Below are 27,561 nucleotides of genomic sequence, written 5' to 3'. Positions count from 1 at the left end.
TATTGGGGTGGCAAGGACCACTTCCCAGAGAGGAGAATTGCTTGTTTTCATCCTGGCATCCTGCCACCACCAAAGCTGCTTCCTTATCACTGCTAATAATGCAGGAGTCCAATGCATGAGAATTCTGCAGATGATCAAAGATGGTTATTAAGGTCTAATGGCTAATAGCGTCATGCCAGTTCTCCTGCAGGTTTGGAGCTTAAGTGGAAAAAACCCCAAGAACTACTTACGAATTGCTTTCGTTCATGCACGTGTTATCCGTCCCAGGGAAAGCCAGCATTGAAGCAACTAAAGCAGCTGTGCTTTCATTAAAATTCCTAAGAATGAACAAAGAAAAACAGAAAACAGGAAACGGTTCAAAGAACTTCCACTACCACTGTGAGGAGGAAAACTGTGTTTGAATCAAACAGGATTTAAGATGTTAAATAATTGAGTATTTGTGGAAGCAGCACCGAAGGACACGCAGTACATGAGGACAGTCCCACAGGTTTAAAAGGAGTCCTCATAACCTCAGCTACTCCAGGGATTTGCTGCCTTTAGATACTTTTGGACAGTCAAGATTCTCTTTCTGAGGAAAACAAATCTACTGCGATTTTCAGGCACTGCTTGCAGCCCTGTCTCAATCAACTCTCTCATCTGTGACATCCACTTGGTCTTGACCATTCAGAAAGATTGTCCTTGGTTCTGCCCCCAGCTCTCCAGCAACGATCTACCAGGAGAAGCAGGGAACATTAGGAACAGAGGACTTGGACATGCAGCTCTGGCTCATTCCCTCATCTAGCAGGACTGAAACGGAAAGGCATCAGGAATCCTGGGAAGAACACCTAGAGCAGATGGCTTTAGAGCTGAGAATCACTGGAGAAAGAAAGAGGTTCACAACATGAAAACCGAGTGATACAAATCATAATCCTTTTGGTAACAGGATTTTTAAGGAGAATGAAATAATTCAGACACCCTAATCACACTGGAAAAGCCCCAATTGCCTGTGTGCCTTGGACCAGCAGGGTCTGGCCAGGAAAGCACATCCTGCACTGACAGAGAGCTGGGCAATGCTCACAAGATGGACAGAATTTGATCTCAGAGTTGTAATGTTGGAGGTAACACACGTGGCTACCTCATTTCACACTGGGGGAGGAGTATATATGTATACATTAAGAAAATCCCTATGGCTGTTACAGGGCTGGAGGGCTCCAATGGGAAACACCAAGAGTATTCCTCACACACTTCATAGTTAAATCTAACTGAGACGTTGTTTTTCTGAGGCTTTGTGGTCTGAGCCAAGCCATCTCCTCAGAGATCCCTTAGGAACAGGGTTTCTCTGTGTTGTCTGCACAACATAACTACGTGTCCTATGTGTAGGACACCGGCTGTGCTCAGAAATGATCCTGAATGGGCTCGTTCTGTACCAAGGGGAGTCAGGGTCCCAAGGAGCAGCTCTCACCCAAAGAAGTCTGCCTGGTCGGCTGTGCCGTACAGCGAGGGGGACAGCAGCAGCTCGGGGTACTCGGTCTCCTTGGTCCTCAGTGTCCCTAGGCCCATGGCAGCCATCACGAAGAGCACAGGGAGGATGACCTGGGCAATGAAACCGCGGACGTCCCGGCGGGTGTGGTGGGACCTCTTGATGAACAGGGCTGAGGTTTTCTTCAGCAGCAGCGGCAAACCCCGCAGGCTCTTGGACCTGATCAGGAGCTGGTCTGGGCACAAAGGATGGCATTTGGTCATGGCTCAGCATTTGTGCCATGAAGGCAAGCCATGGTTAGAGCACTCTGGGAGGTTATTTCACTTCCTGCACACCTTTATAGATGGCAAATCAAGACTACTAAGGTGGAACAAACACAGGATGAGGCGTGGGACAGGACTCCAGCCATCAGCTCATGTAACACCAGTTTCTTCTGTTGAATTTCAAATGTGTATGTGTAGGGACTTTCAGTGTGAGACCTTGCAAGAGGAACACAGGCTTCCAGATGAAGTAAGTTATCTACATCCTACCTACCCAGCTGCAGCCTACAGAGGAAACATATTTTTCTTTTAGATTTGCAAGCTGAAATCTTTCATAATTTAAAAAGCAGGTCCTCAGACAAATAAATAAAAAAATAAGGAAACAAGCAGAAGCCACTGGACCTCTTGCATGGACAGGTTTTGTGGTATACTAAAAGCAGAGCCAAATCCTGTGCCACCTATTCTTCCTTATGAAATATTAACCCATATAATACACCATGAAGCAAATCCTTTTCAGCCTTTTTTTAAGGATGAAATAAAACACTTCTCTACATGAGTGACTGTTTACAGTAACATTTACAGTTCAGGTCAGCTTTGAGAAGTACAAAAATACCTCTCTGTTGTCCCTGGGATGCCTCCCTAACTATAAACAGTATGTTTGCAAGTACAAAGCAATGTTTCTAACCCAAGAAAGCATTGCAGCCAGGCACTTCTCATTTCTGGGTTGGGCCACCTTTGGCAGGTCTCTGACCCTCAGGGATAGTGGTGTAGCTTGGTTCTCTTCTGAATGAGAATTTACCCCACCATCTGGTTGCTTGGGCTCCTTTGCCAAACTGCAATGTCTGGGGCACAGCAAAAAGCAGCAAGGAGGACCCAGCTCAGAGCTGTGCTGCTTTTCCAACACACTAAGGGATTGGAAAGTTTCTTTCCAATTCTAGTAGTTATGGAGAAATAATCCTCTGCATCTATTACAGCAATTACTTTCAGAGTACACATTTACTCTTTCACCCACACGCTGTATTTGATTAGATTAAAACCTGGATCAATTTAAAGGAAGGCAGATGCAAACAAAACCCCTTTAGCAATTTATCCTGTGATTCAGACTATTCCAAACCAGGGGCTCTAAAGGACCGATGATTTCCAGTGATTTATAGGGTTTGTGATTCCTGGCTGGGTGAAATGTGGTTTTCAACAAAGAAAGAAGACGGGGAACTCAAATCAGTCCATCTGTCAGCATTTGCATCTGCAGTAAATCTGGAATAAACCCTGTAGGTGATTGAGTACCGTCTCTTTCTGTGAAGGTGTCTGTGCTCAGAGACATTTCGTCACCACCAGTGTGACCACTGACTCCAGGCAGCTGATGGGGCAGTGCAGCATCTTCTTGCTGGTCCTTCACTAGCTCTTTTGTCAGATTGAGGAACACCTATGGAGCAAGAAAATATGGGGGAAAATTTGTCCAAATGACTCCATTTACCAAAACAATTACCAGAATCCACTCTCCTGCTTTGTAGCTGTAGTTGGTGCAGCACTTATGCACTATAATCCTTTTTCTATTCCCTTTGTGCTCCGTGAGAGAAATTCACTTTTTTTTCAGTATAAAATTGTTGCCCAGCTCCCTGTCACCTCCTGTCTCTGTTCTGCTGCAGCAGTGGAAACTCAAACCTGTTTCCTTGGGATATTCACCCTCTAGCTCCTGACAATCCCACTGCCTCCATTGCTGGGAGTGTGCAGCCATGGCACCCAAGCTGCACGTGGGACACAATGTACAACTTATTCTTGCTGCCTTAGGAAAGCACCTTAAAAGAAAGCAAGAAATTCTGAGCAGGAAGGTAACAATCTCCCTCCCTCCTTTCTGCAAGACAAGCGTCATCACTGCTCATCATTTACTTTTTACTTCTGATGCAATTAAATGTGTTTATTTGACCAGAGATTTCCCTTGGGCAGAAAGGTGCCTGTGTTATTCTCTCCTTAGTCTGTCTCCAGTGCCTCATTTTCTGGGTAAAACATCAAAAGGCTGTCAGCAAGGTGAGACTGTGCATTAGTATATGTACAGATTTCTGGATACATCTACACATTTGTGTGTACCTAACTGCAAGCCCTTCTTCCCTGCCTGAAACCCTCACGTAATTCCTAACATACCCAGAGAGCAGAGCCACACAGTGCTGTGAAAATAATCTCTGTGGTATTTCAGTAAATCCAGCAGCTCATACCTCTTCCACAGTTGTGTTGGAAATCCCGTAGCAACCCAGGTGGAGATCATTCAAGCTGGTGTCCAGGGCTCTGAGAAGGGCCTGGTAGGCCCCAGACACTGTCGACTTGAAGGGGGGAAGGACATACACGAGCTCTCCACCAATATCCTCCTTGAGATAAGCCTCTGGGAGATAGGACTGGATCAAGGAAGTCACTGCTGTGGTGTCACATTCCTCTATCATGTTCTGAAAAAGGAACAAAATGCTCTGTGGTCACTGAAAAGGTTGTGAGGTCAACCTTCCTTCTGCAGGACGTAGCCCAAATCCTGTCCCAGAGTATAAATGGTAAGTGATCTCAGTCCAGCTATCCAACATGTCAGTGTAGACATCAAAAGCAGGTGAAACTGTGTTTCTGGCCCTTGAAAAAGGGACATGTGACACTGTCCCGTCTTGGTCCATCCAAAACCTCACCAGGTTGGGCTGAATCAATCACTTTGTCCTAGCTTGAAGTTTGTAGTACAACAGAGAAAAAGCCTGTCCACCAGAGAGATGAACTTGGCTGCCAGCACAAACTCACTCTTTTCCCCATAAAAATGGGGCTTGCTCATGGGTCTTTTTTCATTTTCTCTGTCTCCAGTGCCAGCACTCTGGAAGAGAGGCTGATCTCTCATGGGATCTGTGTGCTGGGACTACCAACAGCACTGCAATAAATGCTATCAAGGGCAGAGTTCCCCACTCCTTGCAAGCAGAACACTTTGCCTCAGGCCAGACACCATGGATGAGCTCCTTCCATCTGCTTTATTCCTCTGAACTCCAGAGTTCACACTCTGCATCCAGCCTTGCCTTAACCCTTCAAGGAAACCCTGTTCTTTTTCCACAAAGCAGAGCACTGACATTCCTGTTTTCAGAAGGCCATGGAGGTCACTCAGCTCCGGCCAATACATCCCTCAACCAGCCTTGATGACTCACTCGGAGACAGAGCTGCCAGGAGCTCTAGGACCAGCTCAGACACAAACCTTCTTTTTTGTGAGTGTCAGGTGGTAGCCATCCCCAAAGGTTTCCTTGAGGTAGAAGGGTGAGCCACAACACTTGAGCCCTCCATGCTCTAGGAAGGCGATCCGGTCGCTCAGAACTTCTGCTTCGTCCAGGTGATGTGTGGAGAGAATGATGGTTCTGCCTGGAAAACACAGTCACCACAGAATGAACACGTGGTTTTATGGCAAAACTGGATTTTAGAAGGATTTGGGTTCTTTTCTTTCCTTTCTCAAAAACTTCTTCCTCTATTTCCCCACACAATGATATCATCAATACAATTGCAGGGGTTCCAGAGCTTCCCCTTGTTCTGGGTCAGTCCATGGCAAGTAAGTCCACATCGTTAAACCAACACAATGAATGTTTATGACAATTTTCTTTATCACATTCTGGTCAGATCTGTCCTTATCTCAACAGTGAGACAGGTGAAAGCCTTGCTGAATGAGAGGACACAGAGTATCAGGTGAAAATCGACTGCATTTTTTGGTAATTATTAGTGAAATTGGATGAAAGGCAACAAGAGAGATGAATTTTACAATATTGTAAACAGCTGTGTACTATGGTAAAGTTATTTTTCAAATGGCACTGTGAATTTACAGGAACCAACCAGGATGCACCCTCTGGACCTGCAAAATCCCAGGCTCCCACAATTTTTTCTCTGTGGCCTCCGAAACCCACAGTTCAAAGCCACTGGTACCATCTTTGCAAAAGTAACACGAATCACCTTTGCCTCTGGGCAACATCTCCTCTCATCACAGTACCTTTCTTATTCTTGGAGATAATTTCCCAAATACTCCTCCGGGAGCACGGATCCACCCCCGTGGTTGGTTCATCCAGAATCACCACCCTGGATCCCCCCAGGAGAGCAATAGCTATGGACAACTTCCTCTTCATCCCTCCGGAGAGGGTGCCAGCCAGCTTGTGACGATGGCTGTACAGCCCAGTCTCCTTCAAAGTCCTGGAAAACAGAGGGAAAACAACTCCCAAAAGTTGTCCTTCAGGCATCTTTTCCAAGCAGGGAATCTGAAAATACCCAGAAAAACTGTAACTGCAAATGAAAAACTGCTCAAGTATGGACTGCTCTGCTGAGTGGTCACACTGTAGAGTCACCCTGCAGCTCAGTCATCGGGATTTTAATTTAAAACATTTTTGAGGATGTTTCCAAAGCTTTCATCTGACAAGTCAAGGTTAAAGGCTCAACCCCATCAACTGAGACACCAAGATCCAAACTCCCTGGGATGTTCTGGCTGCTTCATTTTTCTGCAAAACCAATAAAGCCAACATCATCTTTCTGACTGGTTGATTAAATCTCTTTCCGGGGAAAACTGTAAAGCAGCAAGGAGTAGACCCTTAGGCCTATAAATTCATCTCCAAATAATTGCCACAGCAGCTTGTAAACCCCCTGGAGAAGAGATATTGTTTTCTTACAGCCATAGGTATCAATATATTCCTCTAGTCAGAGCAAGGCACCATTTGAACCCTAAGCTGGAGCTGCAATTAGTCCTCCAATCCATGATTTTGAGCTTTGCAGGGGCACTGGCACCACCAGACAACAATTTTGACAGCCCTCTCTCCCTTCTCCCACGCTGCTGTTTTTATACCTCTTCACTTCTTCGTAGAGCTCGTGTTTGCTGCAGTGAGGGACTTTGATGTAGCCATAGAGCAGCAGGTGCTCCTTGGTGGTGAGGTAGTTGAAGAGCACGTTGTGCTGCATGCACACCCCCATGTTCTTCCTGATCACCTCCTGGTCAGTCCTGATGTCTTTGCCATACACAAAGATCGTGCCTGACGATGTAGGGAACAACCCAGTCAAAATGGATCTGAAGGAAAAATAAACACAAAGGGGAAGTTAGAAAAAGGAGAAAGCCATGGGTAGTTTTTTTCATGTGGCCCTGTAGCTGTCACCACTTCCAAGGTTTCCTTGTGTCACCCTCCCACTCCTTCCAGCCAGACACCACTGGCCACTGTGTGTCCTGCTGCCCAGCCGTGCTCTGGCAGAGCAGAGGCCATTTAACATCCATGGACATCCTTGTACCCCTCTGTGGGATTGCAAGAGCAAGCTCCAAGCTCACCCTGGCTACTCCTCACCTGTACTTTTATCTTCTTCAGCCTCCCTCTCCCTAGGTCAGACCACTGCATATCCCACACGTCAATACTCAGGAATGCCCTTGACTTCCAGCTTAATTACTGGGAATTCGTATACTGCAGTTACTCTTTATTCTTTGAGGTTTGCCTGCAGCACCCAGACAGCCTCATATTGTAACCACAGCTGAGACTGAAAACCACCTCTTCATCTGACTAACCACAGCAGAGCATGGAAACCTGGTTTCACTGCCATTATTCATGAGAAATGGGAGAGGACTTCTGGATGAGACACCTCACAGTGGGCAGCACTTTCATCTAGTTCAAGGAAATAATCACCCACCAAGCAAGAGCTGAGTCAAAGTCCCTCTGCTCAGAATAATGACTTGCACATTACAGCTCATTTTTGGTGCTGTTCTGCAGGGACTCAAGGGAAAAGATGCATCTCAGACCGCCCTCCACCTTCACCGAGTTTTTCTCTCTCCTGGGACTTTTAACCATCATTAAAAAGCAGTAACTTGTGACCTTACTCAGGATTTGAAGCCTGTGTTAAGTTTCAAGAAGGTTTTACACTTTTCTGCATATCACCTTTGCTACACTTTGCAAACAGAATATGAGGTGAATTGATAATAAGCTGAGGTGAAGCACACATCTGTCTTACTGGTTTTGGCTCTTCTGAGGCTTCTATTTATCAGCTTAATGTTGCTCTCAGAGATATGCACATATATATCAGTGGAGAAATCAAGTTCTACAGGTCTGTGTTAGTGCTGTTATCTAACAAGTCAAATAATAATTTATAAACAGCAAGGCTGAAAGGCCAATGCATTAATCCCCTGCCACTCCAGCCCAGCCAACACATGAGTCTGTACAGCTGAAGTCTATCTTTATTAAGTTTTCTTGCGAGTATCACTTCAGCTTTGGTGTGTGCACGAGCTCCCCACAGCTTCCAGAACATCCTAACCCCAGGCCATGGAACAAAACACCTGAACAGTTGCTGTGCTGTGTATCCCAGGTATCTCACCAGATTAAAAAGCATGTTCCTAAGGAGAAAAGGACTTTCTAGAGCCTAAAGAATTCTAACAGATGAAAGAATTCCCGAAGTCACCCCTGAACAAGATGAAACTTACATGAGGGATTTGGCCTAGTGAAGCACCTTCCTCAGTCTCCCACTGCTGCACAGCCCCACTTGCCCTCTTGCTCACCCAATCACACCCCACACAATAAAAAAGAGCTGCTTTAAAGGATACACACATGGTTGTAGTTTTCCCAGCTCCATTGTGTCCCAGCAGGGAAGTGATATTCCCTTCATAAAAGTTGAGGCTGAGGTTGTCCACTGCAGCTTTGGATCCATAAACCTTTGTTATGCCGTGGAGGGAGACTCCCAAGGTGAGGTCAGTAGGCTCCGGTTCCACGTGAGGGTGGGGGGCACCTTTGACACCAAAGAGAAGGGTCAGGGACAGTTCCTGCAGTGCAGCAGGTGTTGTGCTACTTTTCTCATCCCAGAGAAAACCAAAATGCAGCAAAGGCAGGTGCCTTTCAGCTAGGAATGTTGAGAACATGTCACCGGATCTGTATCATTTTGAGCTCTCTGGGATTTCTCCTTTTTACTTCTGCAGCTTCTAATAACTCCTGACAACAGGCATCAATCACTTCTGAAAAGGTCTCATATTTAGGTGTTTCAGAGCACCTACCTTTATTTATACTAAACAAGCACAGAAAATTAGAAGACGTGCAGCAAAACTACTGAGTTCTTTTCAGTTAGGTGGAACCAGCAAGCTTTTGTGTGTGATCTCAATATTTTACTGGCTAGACATTTAAAGAGATAAGCAAAGAAGCACACGTGCCCTTTGCCAAGTGGAAACCTGTATCTGCTTGCCCAAACAAAAGTATTTCTACACAGAGAGACAGGCATGGAAGGTAGCTGCCCAACTACAACACACACGAATATGCATGTGAAAATCAGTACTGACTCTCCACAACAAATAGGAAGAATAAATATAATTTAAAGAGCCAAATCTCCATTCATGTGAATACCAGTTTTCCATTTTTCCTGTGCTTCAAAGTAAGGATCAATGGTGTTTTCTGTGTATGGTGCCCCTTTACAAATTTGGCTTTGTTTACCCAAAATATAAGTTATTATTGCTACCCCATCTAGTATCCACATACATATCTTATTGGGGAGGGTGACTTCTTTCCTTAACATCAGCTTGGAGAAGAGCAGGCCTCTCTGTTTCTCATCCCAGAAGGGCAGGTAGCTGTTGTATTCGATCCAGTAAGATGGAAGCAGTGGGAAGTACCAGGGAGCAGCCATGCCGTATCTACCTGCAGGAACAGGAGTCTCGTTCAGGTATCTGTTCCTCAGGAAGTGTCACTGCTGGGGTGCACTCAGAATAGCAAAAATTAACTTTGCAGAGATCTCTTGATATGCTTATGTACTACCAGGACTTGGTAGGGAGTTTTCTGATTGGCACAATAGGAAGCACTCACTAGTTTGTTATTCCGAGTAACTCCATAGCTGGAGGGCAGAAGAACTTTACATTTTCCACTGGGTAGATTTCTGTATGCCCGTGGACTGCTTCATTAGGTGGGGAAGAAAAGCAAAAGACAAATGTACTGGCTCTTGCCCAAGGCAGGAATTACTTTTTGAAACCAAATGATGTAAGTAACACAGCTCGAAATCACTCAGCTGACAAATGCAGGCTAACATGCTCCGCTCTCATTCGCCCACCAGACTGCAATCACACCCTCCTGTGTCCTTGGCTTCAGCTTCTTCAGGAGATCTACCTACCCTTGTGATAGGCTGAGGAACCCTAATTCTCCCTTGCACTGCTCTCTCTCAGTGCCATCAATAGGCTCAGACACCCACAAAGTCATGCTCCCTTTGGTCTGGGACAGAGTGTGTGCACTGCCTCACTGCCTGAGCCACTGAATCAGCCAGCTCTGTGTTCATTGTTCTCCAAAAAAGATGCTACAACACCACCCTCAATGCTTTGCATCCTTACCTGGGAAAACATTCCTTATGTACCACCCCAGGATGAAGTAAATGAAGGAGTCTATCAGAATGAGCCAGCACATCCAGCCAAAGGAAGTGTTGTCTCCAATCATTGGGGACTTGTACATGTTGTCCCACTGCAGACCTGAAGAGAGGAATTGAGAAATACAATCAGAATCCATCTCAGCCAGTGAAATGTCACCCCAGGAGAGCTCAAAGCCTGGCTTTGTCTGCAATAAACTCACCTATGCCCTGTGCCTCGTAGCGAGCAATGTACTGACTTGCATAACTGAAGGCAGTTGGAGACAACAGACTCTGGGGAATAAACAAAATTGAAAACAAGGAACATATGAATTAGTCTCAAAGAGAAGTCGGGTCAGTCAACCAATCACTGGCTTATTCCAATAGCCAGAAAAATAAGTGTCTGGTTTGGTTTTTTTCCCAGCAGTCAAGGAGCACTGGACCAGGCCTGTGATGGGAAATGCTACCTGGTGAGAGGCTGAAATGTCTCCTTAGAGCTTGACTTTCTTTTGCTTCCACACCCAGGACGCATCTTCCTCCCTCATACAGGGCTTTATTTCAGGCTTTTGAAATACAACAGTGCTTGAGAATTACCTCATGGAGCCATGTGGTTAATAATTTTAGCATTTGCATTCATAGATGTCATTTCCTGAATTTGGTGACTCAAAGAAAACAAGTCTGGCTTCTGGAACCTAACACCTACCTACTCTGCCCCTTGGTAAGAAACAAGGCTTTACATCTATTCCCATATGTAGGAATTTGAGATGCAGGAAGCCAAAGGATGATCTGAGGCAGCAATAAGCAGACCCAGCCCTGCTACCAAAACCCTTACTGAGACAGGCTGTTTTTTCACAGTGGGTGAATTTTCCCATTTTCCTTTGCAATTCCAAATGGGAAAGTACATAGCTCGAACTACTGTGATTCAGCTGGCAGGTGGGAACTCACTAAAATTCCACAAGTAGTGCCTTCAGTCACAGGACACAGCTAATTCCAGGTGTCCCTCAAACAGGCCCTGGCCAACTCTCCCGCCATGCCTGTCAACATCCACTGATGGAATTCAGAAAGGTGCCAAATTCCCGTATATTTAGGACAGGAGATGCAGTAAGAGCTGGAGTGTACTGAAGTCCCTGCCTCCACACAATGCCTGAAAATATGGAGAAACAGAACTCACCAGGAGGCTCTTGACAGAGAAGCTCAAGTGGTTCTCGATGACGAGCAGCACGATGAAGGGGAAGAAGGTGAGGATGTACACGAGGCTGCCCACCAAGGCCGCAATGTTGGTGTTGTTGAAGAAAACGCTGATGAAGTAGCTCATGGCTATGATGGACAGGCTGTAGTCCATCAGGTACAGGAACAGGAGCGCTGTGTCTGTTTTGGGAAGGATCTCCCCCACTTTTAGAACAACAATGAGGAAGGTGACAGTAATCAGCAGGAAGATGGCACACTCGATGAACCAGGCGATGAAATGGCTGCTGGCGTTGACACCCATCATCTTCATGTACTGCAGAGAGGAAGGGGAGGAAAACAATCACAGGTGGCATTTGAGAGAAATGAAGAGATCTTTCTGCTGCTATTGAATGATTTCTTTTTCCAGCTTCTGGACAGGGCCTGCAACCAGACCATGCTCATTCTATCCAAGGACAAACCACACACTCCCATTTCAGGAATGCCCAAGGTTTGCAAAGCAGTCTGTTGGAAAAGAACAGCACAGACAGGACCTGCAAGGATCAAGTGTCACAGCCCACAAGCTGCAAAGCAGCTTCTGGCCTTAAATTGGTAACTTTTCTAAAGCATTTTGCTTATTTCTTTAAATAATGATAATTGATCCAGTGGCTTAAGCTCAAAAGCTCTCAAATTTCTTTGAAACCAGACCTTTCTCACACAAGCCCAAGATAACAAATAATAGCTAAATTACTGTGCTTACAAGGAAGAAATATTAATTTATATTAGCTGATGATTAATTCCCCATACATGCATAAAACTGTAAATTTGTATTGGTAAACCCAGAAAAATTACAGGTGCTGGTGTCTTCTTGTGGATTATTACACAGCTAAAAAGATTACTGATGCTCTGGTCCTTGGAGACAGTGAAAATGGTTGCCTAAATTAGAGTAAGGGGCTGCCAGTGAACACTCACTGGGGTTCACTCATTTTCCACCTCATCACAGATCAGACTGTCCTTTCTTGGAAACATTTCTGATGAATCAGTATTTGTTTCCATGGTGTTGGATAAAAAACAAATCTGCTCAAAGCTCTTGTTGCTTGCTGAAGCTTAGTTTGACAAAAGTTCTTTGCTGTTCATCTCTGTTGACAGTGATCACACTGAAAACCTGAGTTAATTTAATAAATTCCCAATGTCTCAATGTCATTTCTTTTCCAACAGGCAACCTGAATGAAGAACTTCATTTCAGAGGAGCTGATGTAATATGTAGCACCTTCTGAAATATTAAGTATAATAACTTCAAGGATAGGAAATAAGTCACTTTTCATGTCTTTGTCCCCAGTAGGTATGACTCAAAGTCAATTTTTAGAGAGCTTTAAATCTTCAGAAACCCTGTAATTTTGTGAGGTGCCCATGTTTCCTGTGTTCAGCACTGCAAAGCAATATTCCCTCCACTTGAAGGGCAAACACCCTGCATTTCCATGGCTTTGAGCTTGGCTACAATGTCAGAATTCACACACTGCAGGTCAAACAAAAGGTATCTGGAATATTTTCCTTAATGCTTGTTTTGCTCCATTTAATATTGAACATCAGACACACTAGCCACTAATAAGGAAAATCTGTTTATAATTCTGCACGCCCCAGGAAGTTTCCCCATACCTCATAAAGCCTCAGATCTTTCTCCTGAACAAGTGTTTTAACAAAATCAGCTATAAACAGCACCCAGGCAGCCATCAGAGCAAATGGAAGAGAGTATGTCACGCTGGTTAAGAACCTGTAAAAGGCAAAAGCAGGCTTTAGCTGAATACAAAATGTTCTGGGGATTAAGGCTTTATACAAGAATATATTTTTCAGAACAATACTCTGGCACAAGAAAAGACATGCTTATATTTCAAAATGTGGAGTAAAATTAATAATTACAAAAAAAAGGCTCCTTTGCCATTGCGTTGGATTTTCTACTCATCAAACTCCTGACTGCTCAGAATCTTTTTTCAAGTTGCAGAGGGATTTCCTTGCTCAGCAGCACCACTGGCAGTGGCATCTCCTGGCTCTGTGATGGGCTGCATTCCATTTGGAAACATCACAGCAACCAGCCATAATTCCCAGTTCTGTTCACAGATAGAATGGCCCAATTTCGTTGTCAGGCCATAATTCCTGGTGTTGGAGTCTGGATATGGGCGCTTTCCTACGGATTGTCTGTCCTACCATCCCACAGGACAGGTACTGCACATCCAGGTCACATTTCTTGGCTCCTCACTTTAATTAAAACCTTCTTCCAGTGCCAAATGTGTGAAGAAAAAAAAAAAATAACAATGGCCAACAATAAATTTCTCCTTTTGCCATGGAAAACAAGTTTTTATAGCAGGAGATTCCCTTCATTGCATCTGCAGGGCTTGTGCTTTCCTTCTTAATTTCTAAGCCTGGCTTAAAACCCATAATCAGTGTTATTCCTGCAAAATCTTTAATGTAACAGTAATATTTAACAGTAACAGTGAGAAATTAACATTGTATTTGTTTTTAATTTTTTTTTCACCTGTAAAGCTGAAAACTTCCTATAAACCAGTGCTTCTGGAAATGCTTCCATGCAAATGAAGCCTTATTTTTAAAGAATCAGGAAAAGGTCTTTCAGGCTCCTAAAAATTCAGCATATCCCAACACTTTTTGTGCGCTGGCGTGGGTGTATATATATATATATATATATATTCCCTTTTTTTCTCTACAGGGTGATAACTGTGCAATAACAACCAATAAGCAGGCATTTTGTGATGACTTCTGCTGGATACAAATCCAAAGCCTTGAGGTATTTTAATAATTGAGCAAACGTGTCCCTCTGAACCCAGGGTGGGGAGGGAAACCCAAAAGCAAGTGGTTTTCCCAGCAGCCCAAGAACAAAAAAGAGCAGACAGCACTGGAGTAAGTGCCTCCAGCAGCCAGTTAATCACTGTACAAAACTCTCTCTCAGCAATAATCCAGGAATTTGCTGCAGAACTGGGTTTGGATGCTTCCTGCCTGTGTCCTGGCAGGCACCTCACATGCTGCTGCTCCGAGGAGAGGTTATAGGTCCCCAGCTCTCTTAAATGACAGCTGACACAGGAGATTAACAGGTCCACTATGGCTCCTAAGTTGATATCTTATAGCTCTCAAATAATCTTTTGGCTCATGCAGTTGGCATGGAGGTTTTTGGGTAGAAAAAGCTCCTAGGTCCAGCCTGTCCTTTTGCTCCAACGGAGACCCTCAGTCAGGGCAGAGTGACCCCCACACCTACCAATACTTCTTGCAGAACATCCTCCAGTGCTCCCTGATGGACACTGAAATCCCTTCCTGTGTGTTTTCCACTCAGTTTGGCCACCATAAAGCTCATAAACCTAGGGACCCTTTTTTTCCCCAATAAATCCATTTTCTAAGTTCTGCTGCACTGTCTGCATGTGAACACCTGCAGAACAAGCCAGGACTCGTACTTAACCCAAGTCCTGCCAACCCTCAATCCCTCCATGTGTAGTAAAACAGGGACAGGGAGTTCTACCTGCTATAAAACCTACAGTTACCACCACAATCCAGGTATCAACAGAGCACCGAAAACAAAAGATCAGGCAAACTAAACAGGCCATCTTAGAGTAAAAAATTCCCTCTTTTCCCTTGGGAAAAAACTCTGATCAAACAGAATTAAATTATTTTTATGCTGTGTGAGCATGGTATTAAGGAAACCAGCACAGCTGGTGAACTCCACCAGTCAGACAAGATGAGCTGACACAAAGCACGAAGACAAAAGCCACCCAAACTTACATATCCTTGTTGTAGCAGGGGTAAGGCATGGCCTGGACCTGAACAGCTATTTCCTCTGGTTTCTTGCCAGTCTGCAGTTCAATAATGGCCCTCTCAATGCTGTCCTGGATGTAAATAAAGGCCCGGCTGTAGATCTGGCTCTGGGAGGTGGAATTGTGCGGGCCCACGGTCCAGATGCGCTCCCGGATCCTGTTGGTGGTTTGGGTTATCCTGCTGCTCATTCGGATGGTGTAGTTGAGCACAGGAGGGAGGGACAGGCCCCCATGAACTGAGTGTCCAGGGCTTGAAGGCAGCTTGAAAATGATACCTGGGAAAAGAAAGGTAAAAGGCTTTCCTTTGGAGTCAACAGCGTGGGAGCAGCACACACAGATACGTGGGAACTCCTCATTTTTACAAGGCTTCTTCACAGACATTTTTCTATCCAGAACATTTTTCCTGATTATTCTATATATAAAAGACATGATAGAATGGAGGACAAACAGGGAAGGAAACTGTCTCTATGGGAAAGGACAAATATCACCAGGGTTTGAAGCTCCAAGAGAAGCAGAAGTTTCTATTGACCCTTCAATGATGAAGTATAAAACCAAACAGGTCACAGGACTTGTGAGTAAATCCTAATTGAGGTCCTTCTTTAAATATTAAGATATATTAATGATACAAATGTAGGTTCCTATTCCCTGCTCCCTCCAACCCTCTCTGCAGTCTGATCCCACAATCCAATCCCACAAATGTGAAAAGTGTGACTGAGAAGACCCAGTGTAACATTACAGTGCTTGGCTGAAATATCTCAAGTGCTTTATGACCTTCTAATAAATTGAATTGTCTCATATTTGGACTTGAGGATCTTAAAGGTCTTTTCCAACCTGAATGATTCTGTGATACCTTTCTTGATTAAAGCACCTTTTCCCGTGGGAGCCTTAAAGAAAGTGGCTGCACAAAGATCACCTTGGGGCAGTGGGATTTTATTCAAACTGAGACTTAAGCAAGAGAAATCACCAGCTGACCACAGACAGTGGAGGTGTAAGGGAAGAGGAGTTATAAAAAGGAGATCTCAGTGTGCAGGTCCCACACACCCTGGCTCCAAATCAACTGCTGTGTGGTGGATGCTGTGACCACAACACTCACTGGTGAAAAGCCAAATATTTTCTGCTGCATTCCCACACCCTATCAGGCTAAATTTAATTGACAGGGGGATTTGAGACTCTCACATACTTGCAAACAGCTCGTTCTTCAGGAAGAGCTCCTTAGCCACCGCTTCCATTTCGTCCAAGTCCTGCACTGCCTGAATGCGGTTAAAGGAGACGCAGGAGGAGACATTCACAGCCAGGGCGGCCAAAGTGCTCAGCTGATCGACAACGTCGGCATTGTTCTGCAACTCCAGCCGGATATCATCTAGGGCAAAACCCCACAAACAGACCCACCAGCATCACTACACCCAGCAAAAAATCCACCCCAACCTTCCACTCCTTTACACTAACGATGGCACCGCAAAGGAGGAAAGAAAACAAACCAAAAGCCATCATACTAAACATGAAGTGTGAAATACATTTCTGCACTCAGCAGTGCAATGAAGGCATGGTGTTGACCCAGTTTTTATGTTAATCACCTGTAATATGCTCGTGAGTTTGCCTTTGGGAGGATGCCAGCAATGGGATGTGACAGCCGTCCCAAATCAGAAGTCCCCACTCACCTGCTGAGGTTTTAGGCTCACACACAGTGCTCACCATTCCTTCCACACCCTCTGGTTTAGGATGTAATCAACGCGCCTGCTGAGCTGCCGTGTCTCAGGGGAGGACGTGCTTTATCCACGCACATCAAGGTGGAGCTGTGTGTGCTGTGCTGATGTGTGGACTGAACCTGATACTGCAGTTAATAAAGATGCTGCTGTTTGCTGGCAGCTTTCAAAGGTGGCTGCATAATGCAAGGTAACTAATATGGAACAGCTGCTGCAGGCACCGTGGCTTTATGGGGAGTTAAGGCAGGAGCTGCTGCTCATGAATAACACAGGGGTCATCACCAACTGGATGTAAATGACTGCAACAGACCATAATCGCTCTTGGCTGCTGCTGGGCTTCGCTGGCACAGTCCAGATTTATGGTGACATGCCTGGCCACTCATGGCAAAAGCAGGTAAGGACAGCAAGGCCAGGCAGGAAGGGACTGTGATCCCCACGCTGTGCACTCACAGGGATGTACCCACCACCACTGTTAGTTGCTGATTCTCACAGTGCACAGCAGCAAATGTCACCTTGAAGGGCCTTGCAAGCCAACCAGAGAACAGAGAACTGCAGCAGAGCATCTCCTGCATTGATGCCTCTGGCTCCATCAGCCTGGGTATCTTTATCTGATCCCTGGCTTTTCTGCTCTGGAGAACTTTTCATCTGAACCTTGCTGTGATGCAAGGGGGCTCTCCACATTTCCCAGCAGAATCCCAGGTAGCTCATCTGAAGTCGTAATTACGGCTAAACAGTGTCCTCCAGTGGCCACAGACCGCGGCAGAGCCTCCCATCCCTCTATCCCTCAACACCCAGGAGAAACAGCTCTTCACACCAGCCCTTTGCTCTCTAAGAGTCTTTTCCATGGAAGCTCTCTGGATCACAGCTGGGATTGCCTTGCCCTGGAGCCTCCAACGTGGGCCAGGGAAGAGCAGAACTAGGGGATGGCTGCAGCTGGGTGACTCTGGAGCTCCCAGACATAAAGAAGAGGGCAGCACATACAGACACACTTACCCAGTTCATTTATCTGACTCAGGAGCTCAGCTGCATCCAGATCCACCATCAGCTTGATAAAAACCTGCACAAAGGGGTTCTGCAGGGCATTCTATCAACAAGCAGAGAAAGAAAAAGCATCAGTTTGACCAGAAGTCTCCTGAGCTCACTCACTGTGAGTTCTAAAACACAACAGAGCAGCTGTCTTCACTGAGCATCTGTACAGACCCCTTCCTATTCCCTTCAGTCTGTATCAGGATGGGGAAATGCCAGCAATGAGAGACACAGAGAGCTCTCTGAGTCCAAGTTAGTGCTTCTTTGAGTCAAGAAAGGATGCCTACTGAGCCTCCACCAGGCACTAGAGTCCCATCAAGAAAATTATGGATAGTTTTAGTTATTCTAGAAGTAAATTTCCCTTGTGTCTGTTTTCAGTCCCCTGAACACAGCCAGTGCACAATGGGTAGGCAACCAAAACTTAACTTGGAGATCAGCACAGGTTTTTGTTTGGCTGAATATTTTATTATTCCACCAATGAGTGCAATCAGCAGAGAATATTTAATTTCCCTTTTGCATATTCCGCTCTAGATTTTCTCTTGGTGCCATGGAAATTAGAATGAATTCCAGCCCCTAAAATTACCTGCAAATGCTTTTGGGTTTCAGGGATCTCGTTTTTGTAAGAAAAGGAGACAATTTTTACTGGAAAGAATGGGAAACAAGTGTGTGGAACATTACAGTCTACTGCTTTCTCTATCCAAGCAAGGCTAGGCTCCTTAGGAGGGGGAAAAAGAAATTTTATTTACATTCACTGAGGTACAAACCATCTCCTAGCTCTTATGTGCGCACCCAGAACTACATGCTTATTATAGATACTGTTTCATTTTCTGAAAAAGTCATTTCTTGCCTGGTCTTGGCTGGCTGGATCACTCCATCAAGCAGAAAGTTAATTTACAAACTGAAGAGCATTCCTTGCTCATCTTAGCCCTCCAGCAGGCCCCAGCACGGCCAGGGTCAGGGAGCATGTTACAAACAGTTCATTTGAGAAAGAGAATTCGCAGGGAGAGGTGAGTCAGGAGCATTTCTGTTATGGGAACAGGCAGGCACAGAAACTGTGAAGTCCAGGACATCCTGAGAAGGGTCGCCCCAGCTGACCTAAGATGTCCCCGGAACCCCAGTTTACTTCAGTGAACAAATCCATCCTCCCACTTCCCTTCTGGCAAGAGAGAGAGGGAAGGTAGGAAGTCATACCTTGATCACTGGAACTGTCTGGTTTAACTTAGTCAGTGAATTCATGATGACAGGAGACTGGTCCAGCCACTCCTGGGACTTCAGGGCTAAATCAGCCATCTGCTCCAGGGTTGCATTCGACTACAAAAGAAGCCCACAACATATAAAGATTCATTTATTCATTACCTTACAGATTTTAACCAATAAATAAATTAATAAAACAGCTGAGACCAAATTTGTTTTCCTTAGGATTTTTCCTAGCATCCTCTCACTGTTTGGCAAAATGCCCCTTAACACACTGAATTTATGCAAGTACTTAAAAACATGATATTTAGAGCATGTCTTGAGTATCAGCTTTCCTTCTACCACTGGCCTGCTTGTGAACAAGCACTGGTTACAGCATTTGTCCTGGGAGACACATCTCTCCTACTGGCTGAAAATATGGGGGTGAAACTTCATAAACTGAAGGCCCTAAACAACTGTCCTAGAAATATTAGACCAACAGCAGCTTCTGGAGGGAAGATTCAATCAAAGACAAAAGATGACTCATATAGCCAGCAAGGCAAGTAGAAAAAGGTAATTTGATTAATACTCCAAACAGTGAGAAAGCAGCCCTCTGCTTCCCAGAGAAACAAGCCTGTGCTAGATAAATTACAACCATTTGGAGTGGGCGTATCTTGATGTCCTGGAACAGAGCCATACCTTTCCCATGATTGCTCGAGTTTCTGGGGTGTCTGGTGTAAAAAGGATCTTCCCAAGCACCATTGGTTTTAAAAAAGACCAAATCAAAGCTCCGGTCGGGGTCTTGACCAGGTCCAGGTAAAAGGATAAGCAAAACGGGGCTGCAAGGGGAGAAAAGCAAACAAATTGCATGGAGAGCAAACAGACCAGACATAAGAAAGCTACCAGTGTGTTTTTTCTCCCATCTGCCCAGTTTGTTGCTGTGTCCAGTGAATGACTTCAGGGCCCTCTTCACTGACTGATCTAATGCATCTTGACAAAAGCAATCCACCCCCAAGATCTCCTGTTGCTGAACTCAAGACAACAAGAGGCTCGCTGTTCGAGCCAACATTATCTGCTTGAAGGTTAAACGGAGTTTTGTGAACTCAGAGGAGCTAATAATGTCAGTAGAGTCAGAAAAACTACACATCAAGAAAAAGCAGTGACCTGTCGAGCCCTAGGACCAGATCATCAACCAATGGGAGCCAGGGCAGTGCCAAGCACTGCTCTGTTGCACAGGCAGTTTCACTTTGAACATTTATGGAAATAAACCACCATAATTAGGTCAGTGCAGATCTTCAGCTACCATAAATAATGAGCACTTACAGCCCTCAGAGACATACGGGGAATAGCTCAGCACTAGATCTGTCTGGAAATAGCAGAGTTCGGCTCTGAAATGTTTGTGCCCTAGGGAGAAGCCAGACTTACTGGAATCCTGAGGAATCCCATATTTCCTCATCAGCTTTTGGACATAGGCATCCTCTGCATTAGAACTGTTGCTTATGGGCTCTCCAAAGTCTGGAAGCAAAGACTCAAAAAACAGGGGTGTGATCTCCTGGTTGCAGAGGACTTTTGACATGGATTTAAATGTGCCATGTGTTATCTGGAAGTTGTTTGGTTTAAACAATGCCTGCAGAAAAGACAAAACACAAACAAATCCTGCACGCTGAAAGCACCCCACTCTGAGAGAAATAACAGAATGAGAAGGCAAGGACTGAACATTTTTATACTGCTTTCTTATGAGAAGTTAGCCTCTATAAAAATAGGAAGTTTCCATGGAAATCATGCATTTTTTGGTTAATCTCTGCTATGACAGAGGTGGCACATTTATTTCCAGGTACGAGAGCCAAAGTGGAAGTGCCTACAATCCGTGCAGAGAAATTCCCTATAAGGTGTGCCTGGTGACATTCACACACCTGGGTTACAACACAGGATTTGTCACATGGATGTGCACATCACTGTCCCCATCCAGTCCGTGGCTGCACGTGGCTCTGCAGTGTGCAGGCAGAATGATGACCAGGAACAACTCCTGTCATCTGTGCTCTCCTCAACTGTGGATCAGAGATGGATTAGACACCATGCTGGATGAAGGCAGTGCACCCTGGAGTTACTGCAGCTGTCACAGCAGTAATGGGTTTGTACTGAATGTTTCGGGCACTCTCGAGGCTTTGGGTGTGATCTAATGCACACTAAAGCTAAAGCAAGTTTTTGCTGCTGACTTTGGTGGGTCTGCCTTTAATGGGCAGTTCTCCAGTTGTTTTCACCAGCTGATCCTTCCAGTATTTTTCTGGAAGTCCTCCCTCCTTCAAGAGGAGGATTCTTGCTCCAAGTGTCCCTCCCACAGCACGTGTTCCCCACTCACGAGCATATGATGGTCCCACTGCTCCAAATCAAAACCCACCCAGGAATGCAACACAGAATCACAGAATGGTTTGTGTTGGAAAGGACCTCAAAGCTCATCTCATTCCAACCCCCTGCCATGGGCAGGGACACCTTCCAGAAGCCCCATCCAGCCTGGCCTTGAACACTTCCAGGGATAAGTTTGACAGATTCTTCTCACAATACTGTTGCTTTGAAACAGAATCTATGGTTTAACGCACCTGTGGCTTCTAGGGTAGGAAATTACTGTGGAAACCATTCCAGTGGTATTTTGCCTCAAAAGCACATGCAGAGTACACATACCTTAGTCAGTGGCATTTTCCTGGACTGCCGGAGCTTTTTCAGGGAATGAATAGCTTGTAGTAATGGATCAGCACCAGATTCAACCTGGTGTCTGAAAGATTTCATTTTTGTCAGAAGGCCTAACATCTTGTCCATGGGTTTCTGAAGTTCCTTGGGGAAAAACATCTGCAAGAGTCAGGAAGGAAATCAATTATGATGAGCAGGAATCTGCGTGCACAGGCATGTACACTCCCATATTGTGTTAACTCAAACATGAGCACTGTGGGATTTTCAGAACAGTTAGGAGGCTTTACAGAGTGGGTGTCCCATGGGAAATGAATGGGATTTGTATTCCTAAATCCCCAACCACTTTTGCAAGCCACACCCCTGAACATTACATAATTTAATAGTGTGTTTCCAAACACCTACAGCTGGGAAATGTGTGTCAGATACTGGCTGGGATATGATCAAGTCTCTCATTTCACACAGCACAGGTGTCAAACACCATGAGTGACTTTTGACCTGAGCCCAAATTCACTGGCATTGTCATTTAACAACTTTTTTTGCCCAGGGTCACTCCTGTATTTTTAAATACATGCTCAGTATTCACATCTCTGTGAATGTTTTCTTAGATGCTGTTTCTGTAGTTGGGGGCGGAAATTTGAATCATTTAATAACTTTGTATTTCCAGATAGATAGGGAAATGGTATTTTACAGGACTTTTTCCAGGGCTTCCCTTTTCAAGCAATCAAAAAATTTAGCTCAGTACCTTATTTTTGGGTCAGCTGGGAGTGTTCAAGAGGTTGTGACAGCACATAAAGGATACTAGCAGATAGGGAGGCATTTAGAGTAGGCCCAGTGCCTTTAAATGAGGTTTGCTGCTTAAAACCAGCTGGGATTCTCATTTATATCCACACTGTCACAGCATGGATATGCAGTAAAAATTGCTGCATGAGCAAAGCCTGATCTTTGGCTTGTGTAAATCAGTGTAGCTTCTGGCCACTGCAATGATATTTTATGACCTTTCAGCCACTGCGTGCAGCAAAGAATGTAGAAACCACTCTAAAAATCCAGCACTAACCTTGTACAAGAAATTGTAGATGTCCAAGTGTCTCAACAGGGTGACCCCAAGGATGTAGGTGCTGCGAGTCCTCTCTGGCAGAGGGAGGCTGCACAGCTCCCGCGCCACCGCTCGCAGCTGCAGGTCAGCGGGACGGGCGCTGCAGGACTCCAGCTGCAGCACCTGAGAGATGAGCTGGGCGTGCACCAAGGGAAGAGAGATTTGTTAGGGGTGCACTGCACGCTCCACCACGTGTGGATCAATCTTGCCTTGCTGTTGTTCCTTCCACACCGCCGTATTTCAACCACCCAAGAACCAGAAAATGCCTGCCCATTACTCCCACTCCCAGGGACAAATCCTAAGGACTATGTTTTACTACCCAGCTTGCACAGTAGTAAAAGCTTTTATGGCTTCAATTTCTCATTGACCGATGCATGTGAAGTTTGGAAAAGAGTATGCTCTTTGGGGCCCAGTCCAGACAAGATGGCTGGGAGGGGGAAAGCATCGGGAGCTCTGCTCGCAGGAGCAGGAGGCTGAGAAAGGGAAGCTCATCTCTCATTCTGGGCGATGATTCTGGACCCTGAGTGCTCTCACAAGTTGTGTTTACAAATGTACTTTTCCTCCTGGACTGGGACAACTTCTCAGTGACCAGGACCTGACTGAAGACCCTGCTCAGCCCCCATCAGTGTGTCCCAGAGAGCCATGCCCTGCTCCAGGATCCCTCTCCAGGCAGTGCCTGGCTGCCGACCAGCTGCCAGTAGCAGCCAAAGGGACCATATGGCTCCTGGTCTCCAGTGGCTGGGCTGACATCAGTGATGCTCCTGCTGCATTCCTGGTGGTTATTCCAATCCATAACATGCTCTGCTGTCTCTCCCTGTGGGGTCATCTGTGCTGTCACACACCCAGTGATCTGCTCAGCTGCATTCACTAACAAACACTGGCTTTAATGGTCTGAGCAGTAGAAAGCAACAAGATATCCCAACAGGATAACAGCAAACTTACCTGACTGCTGTTTTCTGGGAAAGATGCTTCCAGAAGAGCATCAATGCTGGCTGTGGACATTCCTGTTGTGTTTTTGAGGTCCTCTTTGAGCTGGTCCACATTTTTAAACACATCTCTTAACTCTTCTGTAACAAACAGTCAAAGAGCAATTGATGTAATGGCTTTCTCCAGACACACAGCAGATCTCAAGCACACAGAGAAGGCTTTATGTGAAGTATGGAAGTGTGGTACCTCACCGCTGATAAGAAAAGTTCCAACAAAAACTTGGAACATACAGTCACTATTTCCTAGGTTTTACAGTCTGGCTTGTGGGCTATCACGTCTCAGGATAGCAAAATTTGCTCAGATTGAAAGACTTGGTGCTTTCTTTGTGAAGAAAACAAAGGGTGGTCTTGAACAGGCTCTAGAAGCACCCCAGATAAAGGATCCCAAGGTCATGGTATATGGTTATTCCATTAATATCACTTCTTCCTGGCAGCTAGGCAATTCTTGGGATTGCCAGCAGAAAGTGTGGTACCAGTGGTGATGTTTACCAACATCATAAAGAAAATAGAGAAGAGTACCTTGCTTGCTTGAGTCTGTTAAACTCTCAGTGATGTTCAACATGGAATTCAAAGTAGCCATATACTGAGGAATCTCTTGAAAGAAAGCAATTTCTGGTACATTTTCTTGAAGCCTGAATTGGAAAAATAGAACAACAAACAAAACTGAGAATATAAAGAGAAAGCAAGAGTCATTTCATAACCAGAACACCAAAAGAGTCTAACTCTAACAGAGGGAGAGCCTCACCACTTCAGCTGTGCCTGGATGCCTGTGGCATCCCCAATGAGTACATTTTGGAGCTCCTGGGAGATCCTCCTGTGATTCAGTACGTTGGTCACAAGTTGGCTGCTCAGCTCAGCAGCACGGAGGAGCTGCTCCTGAGACTGGCCTCGCTCGCACAGCTCCCCAAAGGGAACCTCAGGGAGGTGGCAGAGGTGCTGCATTGACTTGAAGCTCTTGTAGTCACACAGAAGTGCTGTCAGACCCCGGAGGCGAGAGATCTTCAAAGGACATTTTGAAAAAAGGAAGACAAATGCACAAACACCAGGGTTTGAGGTTAGATGACGGAATTACAAAAGGCAAGCTTTGAAGAGTCTAACTGTCCCTTTCTGTTTCTCCTTAGGACTAAGATTTTAAAATACATATATATATATATATTTAGTTCATTCAAAAGGTCTCCAAAAGAACAGCTTGTAACAATCATTATGTGACCTTCTGGCAGACCTGGCTGGATCTAAAAACCTTGGAATCCTTAACATATCATTTCCCTTGCCCAACACACACAGACAGCAATACTCCATTGGACTTGCCTGTTTACTCTTTAATCTTCCCAGAGACCAAATAAATCCACCTTGCACAACAAGTTTAGCCTTTCAAATACCACCTGGTCATCTACTGCAGCACAGGAAAGAGACTTGGCCAGAACTCAGAGCTTCCTCATCTGCCAACCCATGTAAAATTATAGTCCTTTGCTATCATGGGCTTCCCTCTTGTCTGACATCATTATTTACATTATCAGGCTCTTATGGGAAGAATTATTTTCAGGTTTATGCCTCTAAGTACCTGTCACACTGAGGCTCGTCATATTATTGTTACAGATATATTACACAGCAACAACATTGCATACTGCTGTATTTTTCTAAAAGGACTTTTAAATGCTATTTCTCATATGGAGCAATAGTCTAAAGTACATGCATGCTATTAGTGCAGTCATGAATGCATGGGCTAAGAAGCATTTTATTCAAACGAGGCATTGCCAAACCCAAAGCCGGGGAGGGAACTCAGGGAATCAATACTGGTGCTTAATCTCAGAAGCCATTCTGGTGTTGTGAGACATCTGGGGCTAGGGGAGCATGTGGGGACTTGACTCCAGCCCTGCTGGTGTTGGTAGAGCTCCTTAGGCACAGCAGTAACCCAGTTAGTCATGCTTCCAACTGCCAATCAGGAATTCACAATTCCGTGGATTTTCAGCAGGGCAGAGGCATCTAATCCCTATCTGTGCCTTCGAGAACTCCTCCCTACCTCCTCCTCAAGTGAAGCTGAGGCATCCCAGAATGATCTCAGCTCTGCAAGGTGCTTCAGCAAGTCTCAATGTACTGAACTTCAAAACTACTGGTGCACTGAGGAATATGCTGCTACTGGCCATCTCTGCAGTGCTCATCCTTCTGGGATGGCTGGTGGAAAACAGAGCCATCCTATCCAGCACACAGGAGGACAGGAACACCTCTACCTCCTCCAAAAAACGGGTGCACACTCAGTAGGGACAGATAAAAGAACAAGTTCCTCAACCCAGTTTACAGGTGACCTTCAAATACAGGCAGCAGGCAGAACAGAGAGTTTCAGTCCTAGTTTTTATCAGCTGTTCTTTTAAGAAAACTTTTTTCCATTGCACATTCATGTATCACTGCGTGATGTCCTTCAAGTCAGCATTTTAAGCAGACTCACTTTTAGCTTCAGGAGCTCTGGTATGGATGAATGTTTCTCAGAGGTATTATTTTGCATAAAAGAGTTCTTTTTCAGATGAGTTTGCTTCAAAAGCAGTGTGATGTTTTCTGTGCAGGGGAAAAAAACAATAGTTATTCCAGACAAAAATGCCAGAAACTTCACAGATGGGAATATCAGCACTTTTATTCTGAGGCCAACTGATCATTGCTACTTTCCACCAAACTCCCATGGCTGAGGACCTCTGAAATCACAGATCACAGCCTAGGTTGTAATCTGGACTGTAATGAATCCAGTTCAAGTAGGTGCTCTGCTCCTAGTGAAATCCACCCCATCCTGGTAACAGGTAAAACCTCTCAGGTGTTACAATAAGCACAAATGATGAATATCTATGTGAAATACCATGTTAACTCTCAGGAATAACTGCTGTCATCTCACAGCTACATAAAGCTGTGAAGGGAAAGAGGTTTCTATTTGTAAGATTGCTTTGTCTGAATGTCAGCAACCTGTCATCACACAGAGAGGAGGAGATGTGCCTTCTGGAGAGACTGGGATGGAAACTTAAAATCGCAGTGTGACATAACTCAAACAAAACCCGAGTCTGGCTTCCCCAGGTCTCACAGCTCCAGTTAATTGCCAGCAGACAAAGCCACGTAGCACCATTCCTTCACACCATTAGACAAAAAACAGGCAGGACACGTTCCAGCTGAGGCCTCTCAGCATTAATGAAATCATGATCACCTGTCAATTCCCCGTCTCCAGCTTCAGTGGCATTTATTAAACACATCAGGTAAGGGTTATAGCTGTTATTCGCTGTCACCTGCAAGATGGTGTTTTCAAATTCTAAAAACAGAAATCTGAAAAAGAAGATAGGAATTTAGATCAGCTTCTCTTTCAAAAATAAGGTATATTAGTGAGCAACATGTCAGCTGTGGATGCTGTTCCTTGGCAGAGTAAATAAGAATTCCAGATGAAAGCCACCTCTCCTAAGTGGGTACCCTCCCAGTTTTATACCATCAGGTCTTTTTGCTGTTATTTCCCAAAGCTGTCATTCACTCTCAAAATAAGAAAACACACTTGAAAGGTTCACATCTATGTGATGGATGCATTATATAGATGGAAAGGCACACCTAGGAGAGACCGAGGACCAAAAATTAGAGAGTCATCCCACAAAAGAAGGGTTTCCAAAGAGCCTACCACTGGTGGTAAGACTCCTTCAGGACTCTGATCTGCTGTGAATTGGTACGTGCCAACACACAAAATATTTTGAAAGTCTGACTTTTAGCTGTATGTTCAGCTCAAGGAGAAGTTTCCTCTTCTTCAATTTAACCCATATTATACCTCGTGTCCTAAATTATGGTGATTGCAGGCTTAGGTTGTTCCCCTGGAAGAGAATTCCATACTTCTCATGCCAGAATGAGAGCAGTGGTCACAATCCATCCAT

General features: G+C 45.0%; 1 protein-coding gene across 1 annotated transcript in view; it reads right to left on the bottom strand.

Moving 5' to 3' along the window:
- Window positions 1-27,561, bottom strand: part of ABCA12 (ATP binding cassette subfamily A member 12) — a 79,694-nt gene that overhangs the window by 21,909 nt on the left and 30,224 nt on the right. The window contains exons 11-36 of the mRNA XM_048309252.1: window positions 26,859-26,974; window positions 26,121-26,227; window positions 24,423-24,676; window positions 24,197-24,309; window positions 23,634-23,758; window positions 22,653-22,826; window positions 21,593-21,757; window positions 20,339-20,540; window positions 19,613-19,752; window positions 18,932-19,051; window positions 17,708-17,798; window positions 16,192-16,371; window positions 14,980-15,286; window positions 12,856-12,970; window positions 11,207-11,536; window positions 10,260-10,329; window positions 10,025-10,159; window positions 9,189-9,344; window positions 8,274-8,451; window positions 6,542-6,760; window positions 5,702-5,898; window positions 4,925-5,085; window positions 3,930-4,154; window positions 3,004-3,142; window positions 1,442-1,694; window positions 231-317 (exon numbers count right to left, since the gene is read on the bottom strand). Coding sequence (XP_048165209.1) covers window positions 231-317; window positions 1,442-1,694; window positions 3,004-3,142; window positions 3,930-4,154; window positions 4,925-5,085; window positions 5,702-5,898; window positions 6,542-6,760; window positions 8,274-8,451; window positions 9,189-9,344; window positions 10,025-10,159; window positions 10,260-10,329; window positions 11,207-11,536; window positions 12,856-12,970; window positions 14,980-15,286; window positions 16,192-16,371; window positions 17,708-17,798; window positions 18,932-19,051; window positions 19,613-19,752; window positions 20,339-20,540; window positions 21,593-21,757; window positions 22,653-22,826; window positions 23,634-23,758; window positions 24,197-24,309; window positions 24,423-24,676; window positions 26,121-26,227; window positions 26,859-26,974 — 4,359 coding nt within the window. The remainder of the gene's footprint in view (window positions 1-230; window positions 318-1,441; window positions 1,695-3,003; window positions 3,143-3,929; window positions 4,155-4,924; window positions 5,086-5,701; window positions 5,899-6,541; window positions 6,761-8,273; window positions 8,452-9,188; window positions 9,345-10,024; window positions 10,160-10,259; window positions 10,330-11,206; window positions 11,537-12,855; window positions 12,971-14,979; window positions 15,287-16,191; window positions 16,372-17,707; window positions 17,799-18,931; window positions 19,052-19,612; window positions 19,753-20,338; window positions 20,541-21,592; window positions 21,758-22,652; window positions 22,827-23,633; window positions 23,759-24,196; window positions 24,310-24,422; window positions 24,677-26,120; window positions 26,228-26,858; window positions 26,975-27,561) is intronic.

Source organism: Corvus hawaiiensis, chromosome 7 (assembly GCF_020740725.1).
Source record: "Corvus hawaiiensis isolate bCorHaw1 chromosome 7, bCorHaw1.pri.cur, whole genome shotgun sequence".
NCBI classification, from domain to species: Eukaryota; Metazoa; Chordata; class Aves; order Passeriformes; family Corvidae; genus Corvus; species Corvus hawaiiensis.
The sequence above is the reverse complement of the archived record's forward strand: the minus strand, read 5'-3'. Positions and strand labels throughout refer to the sequence as shown.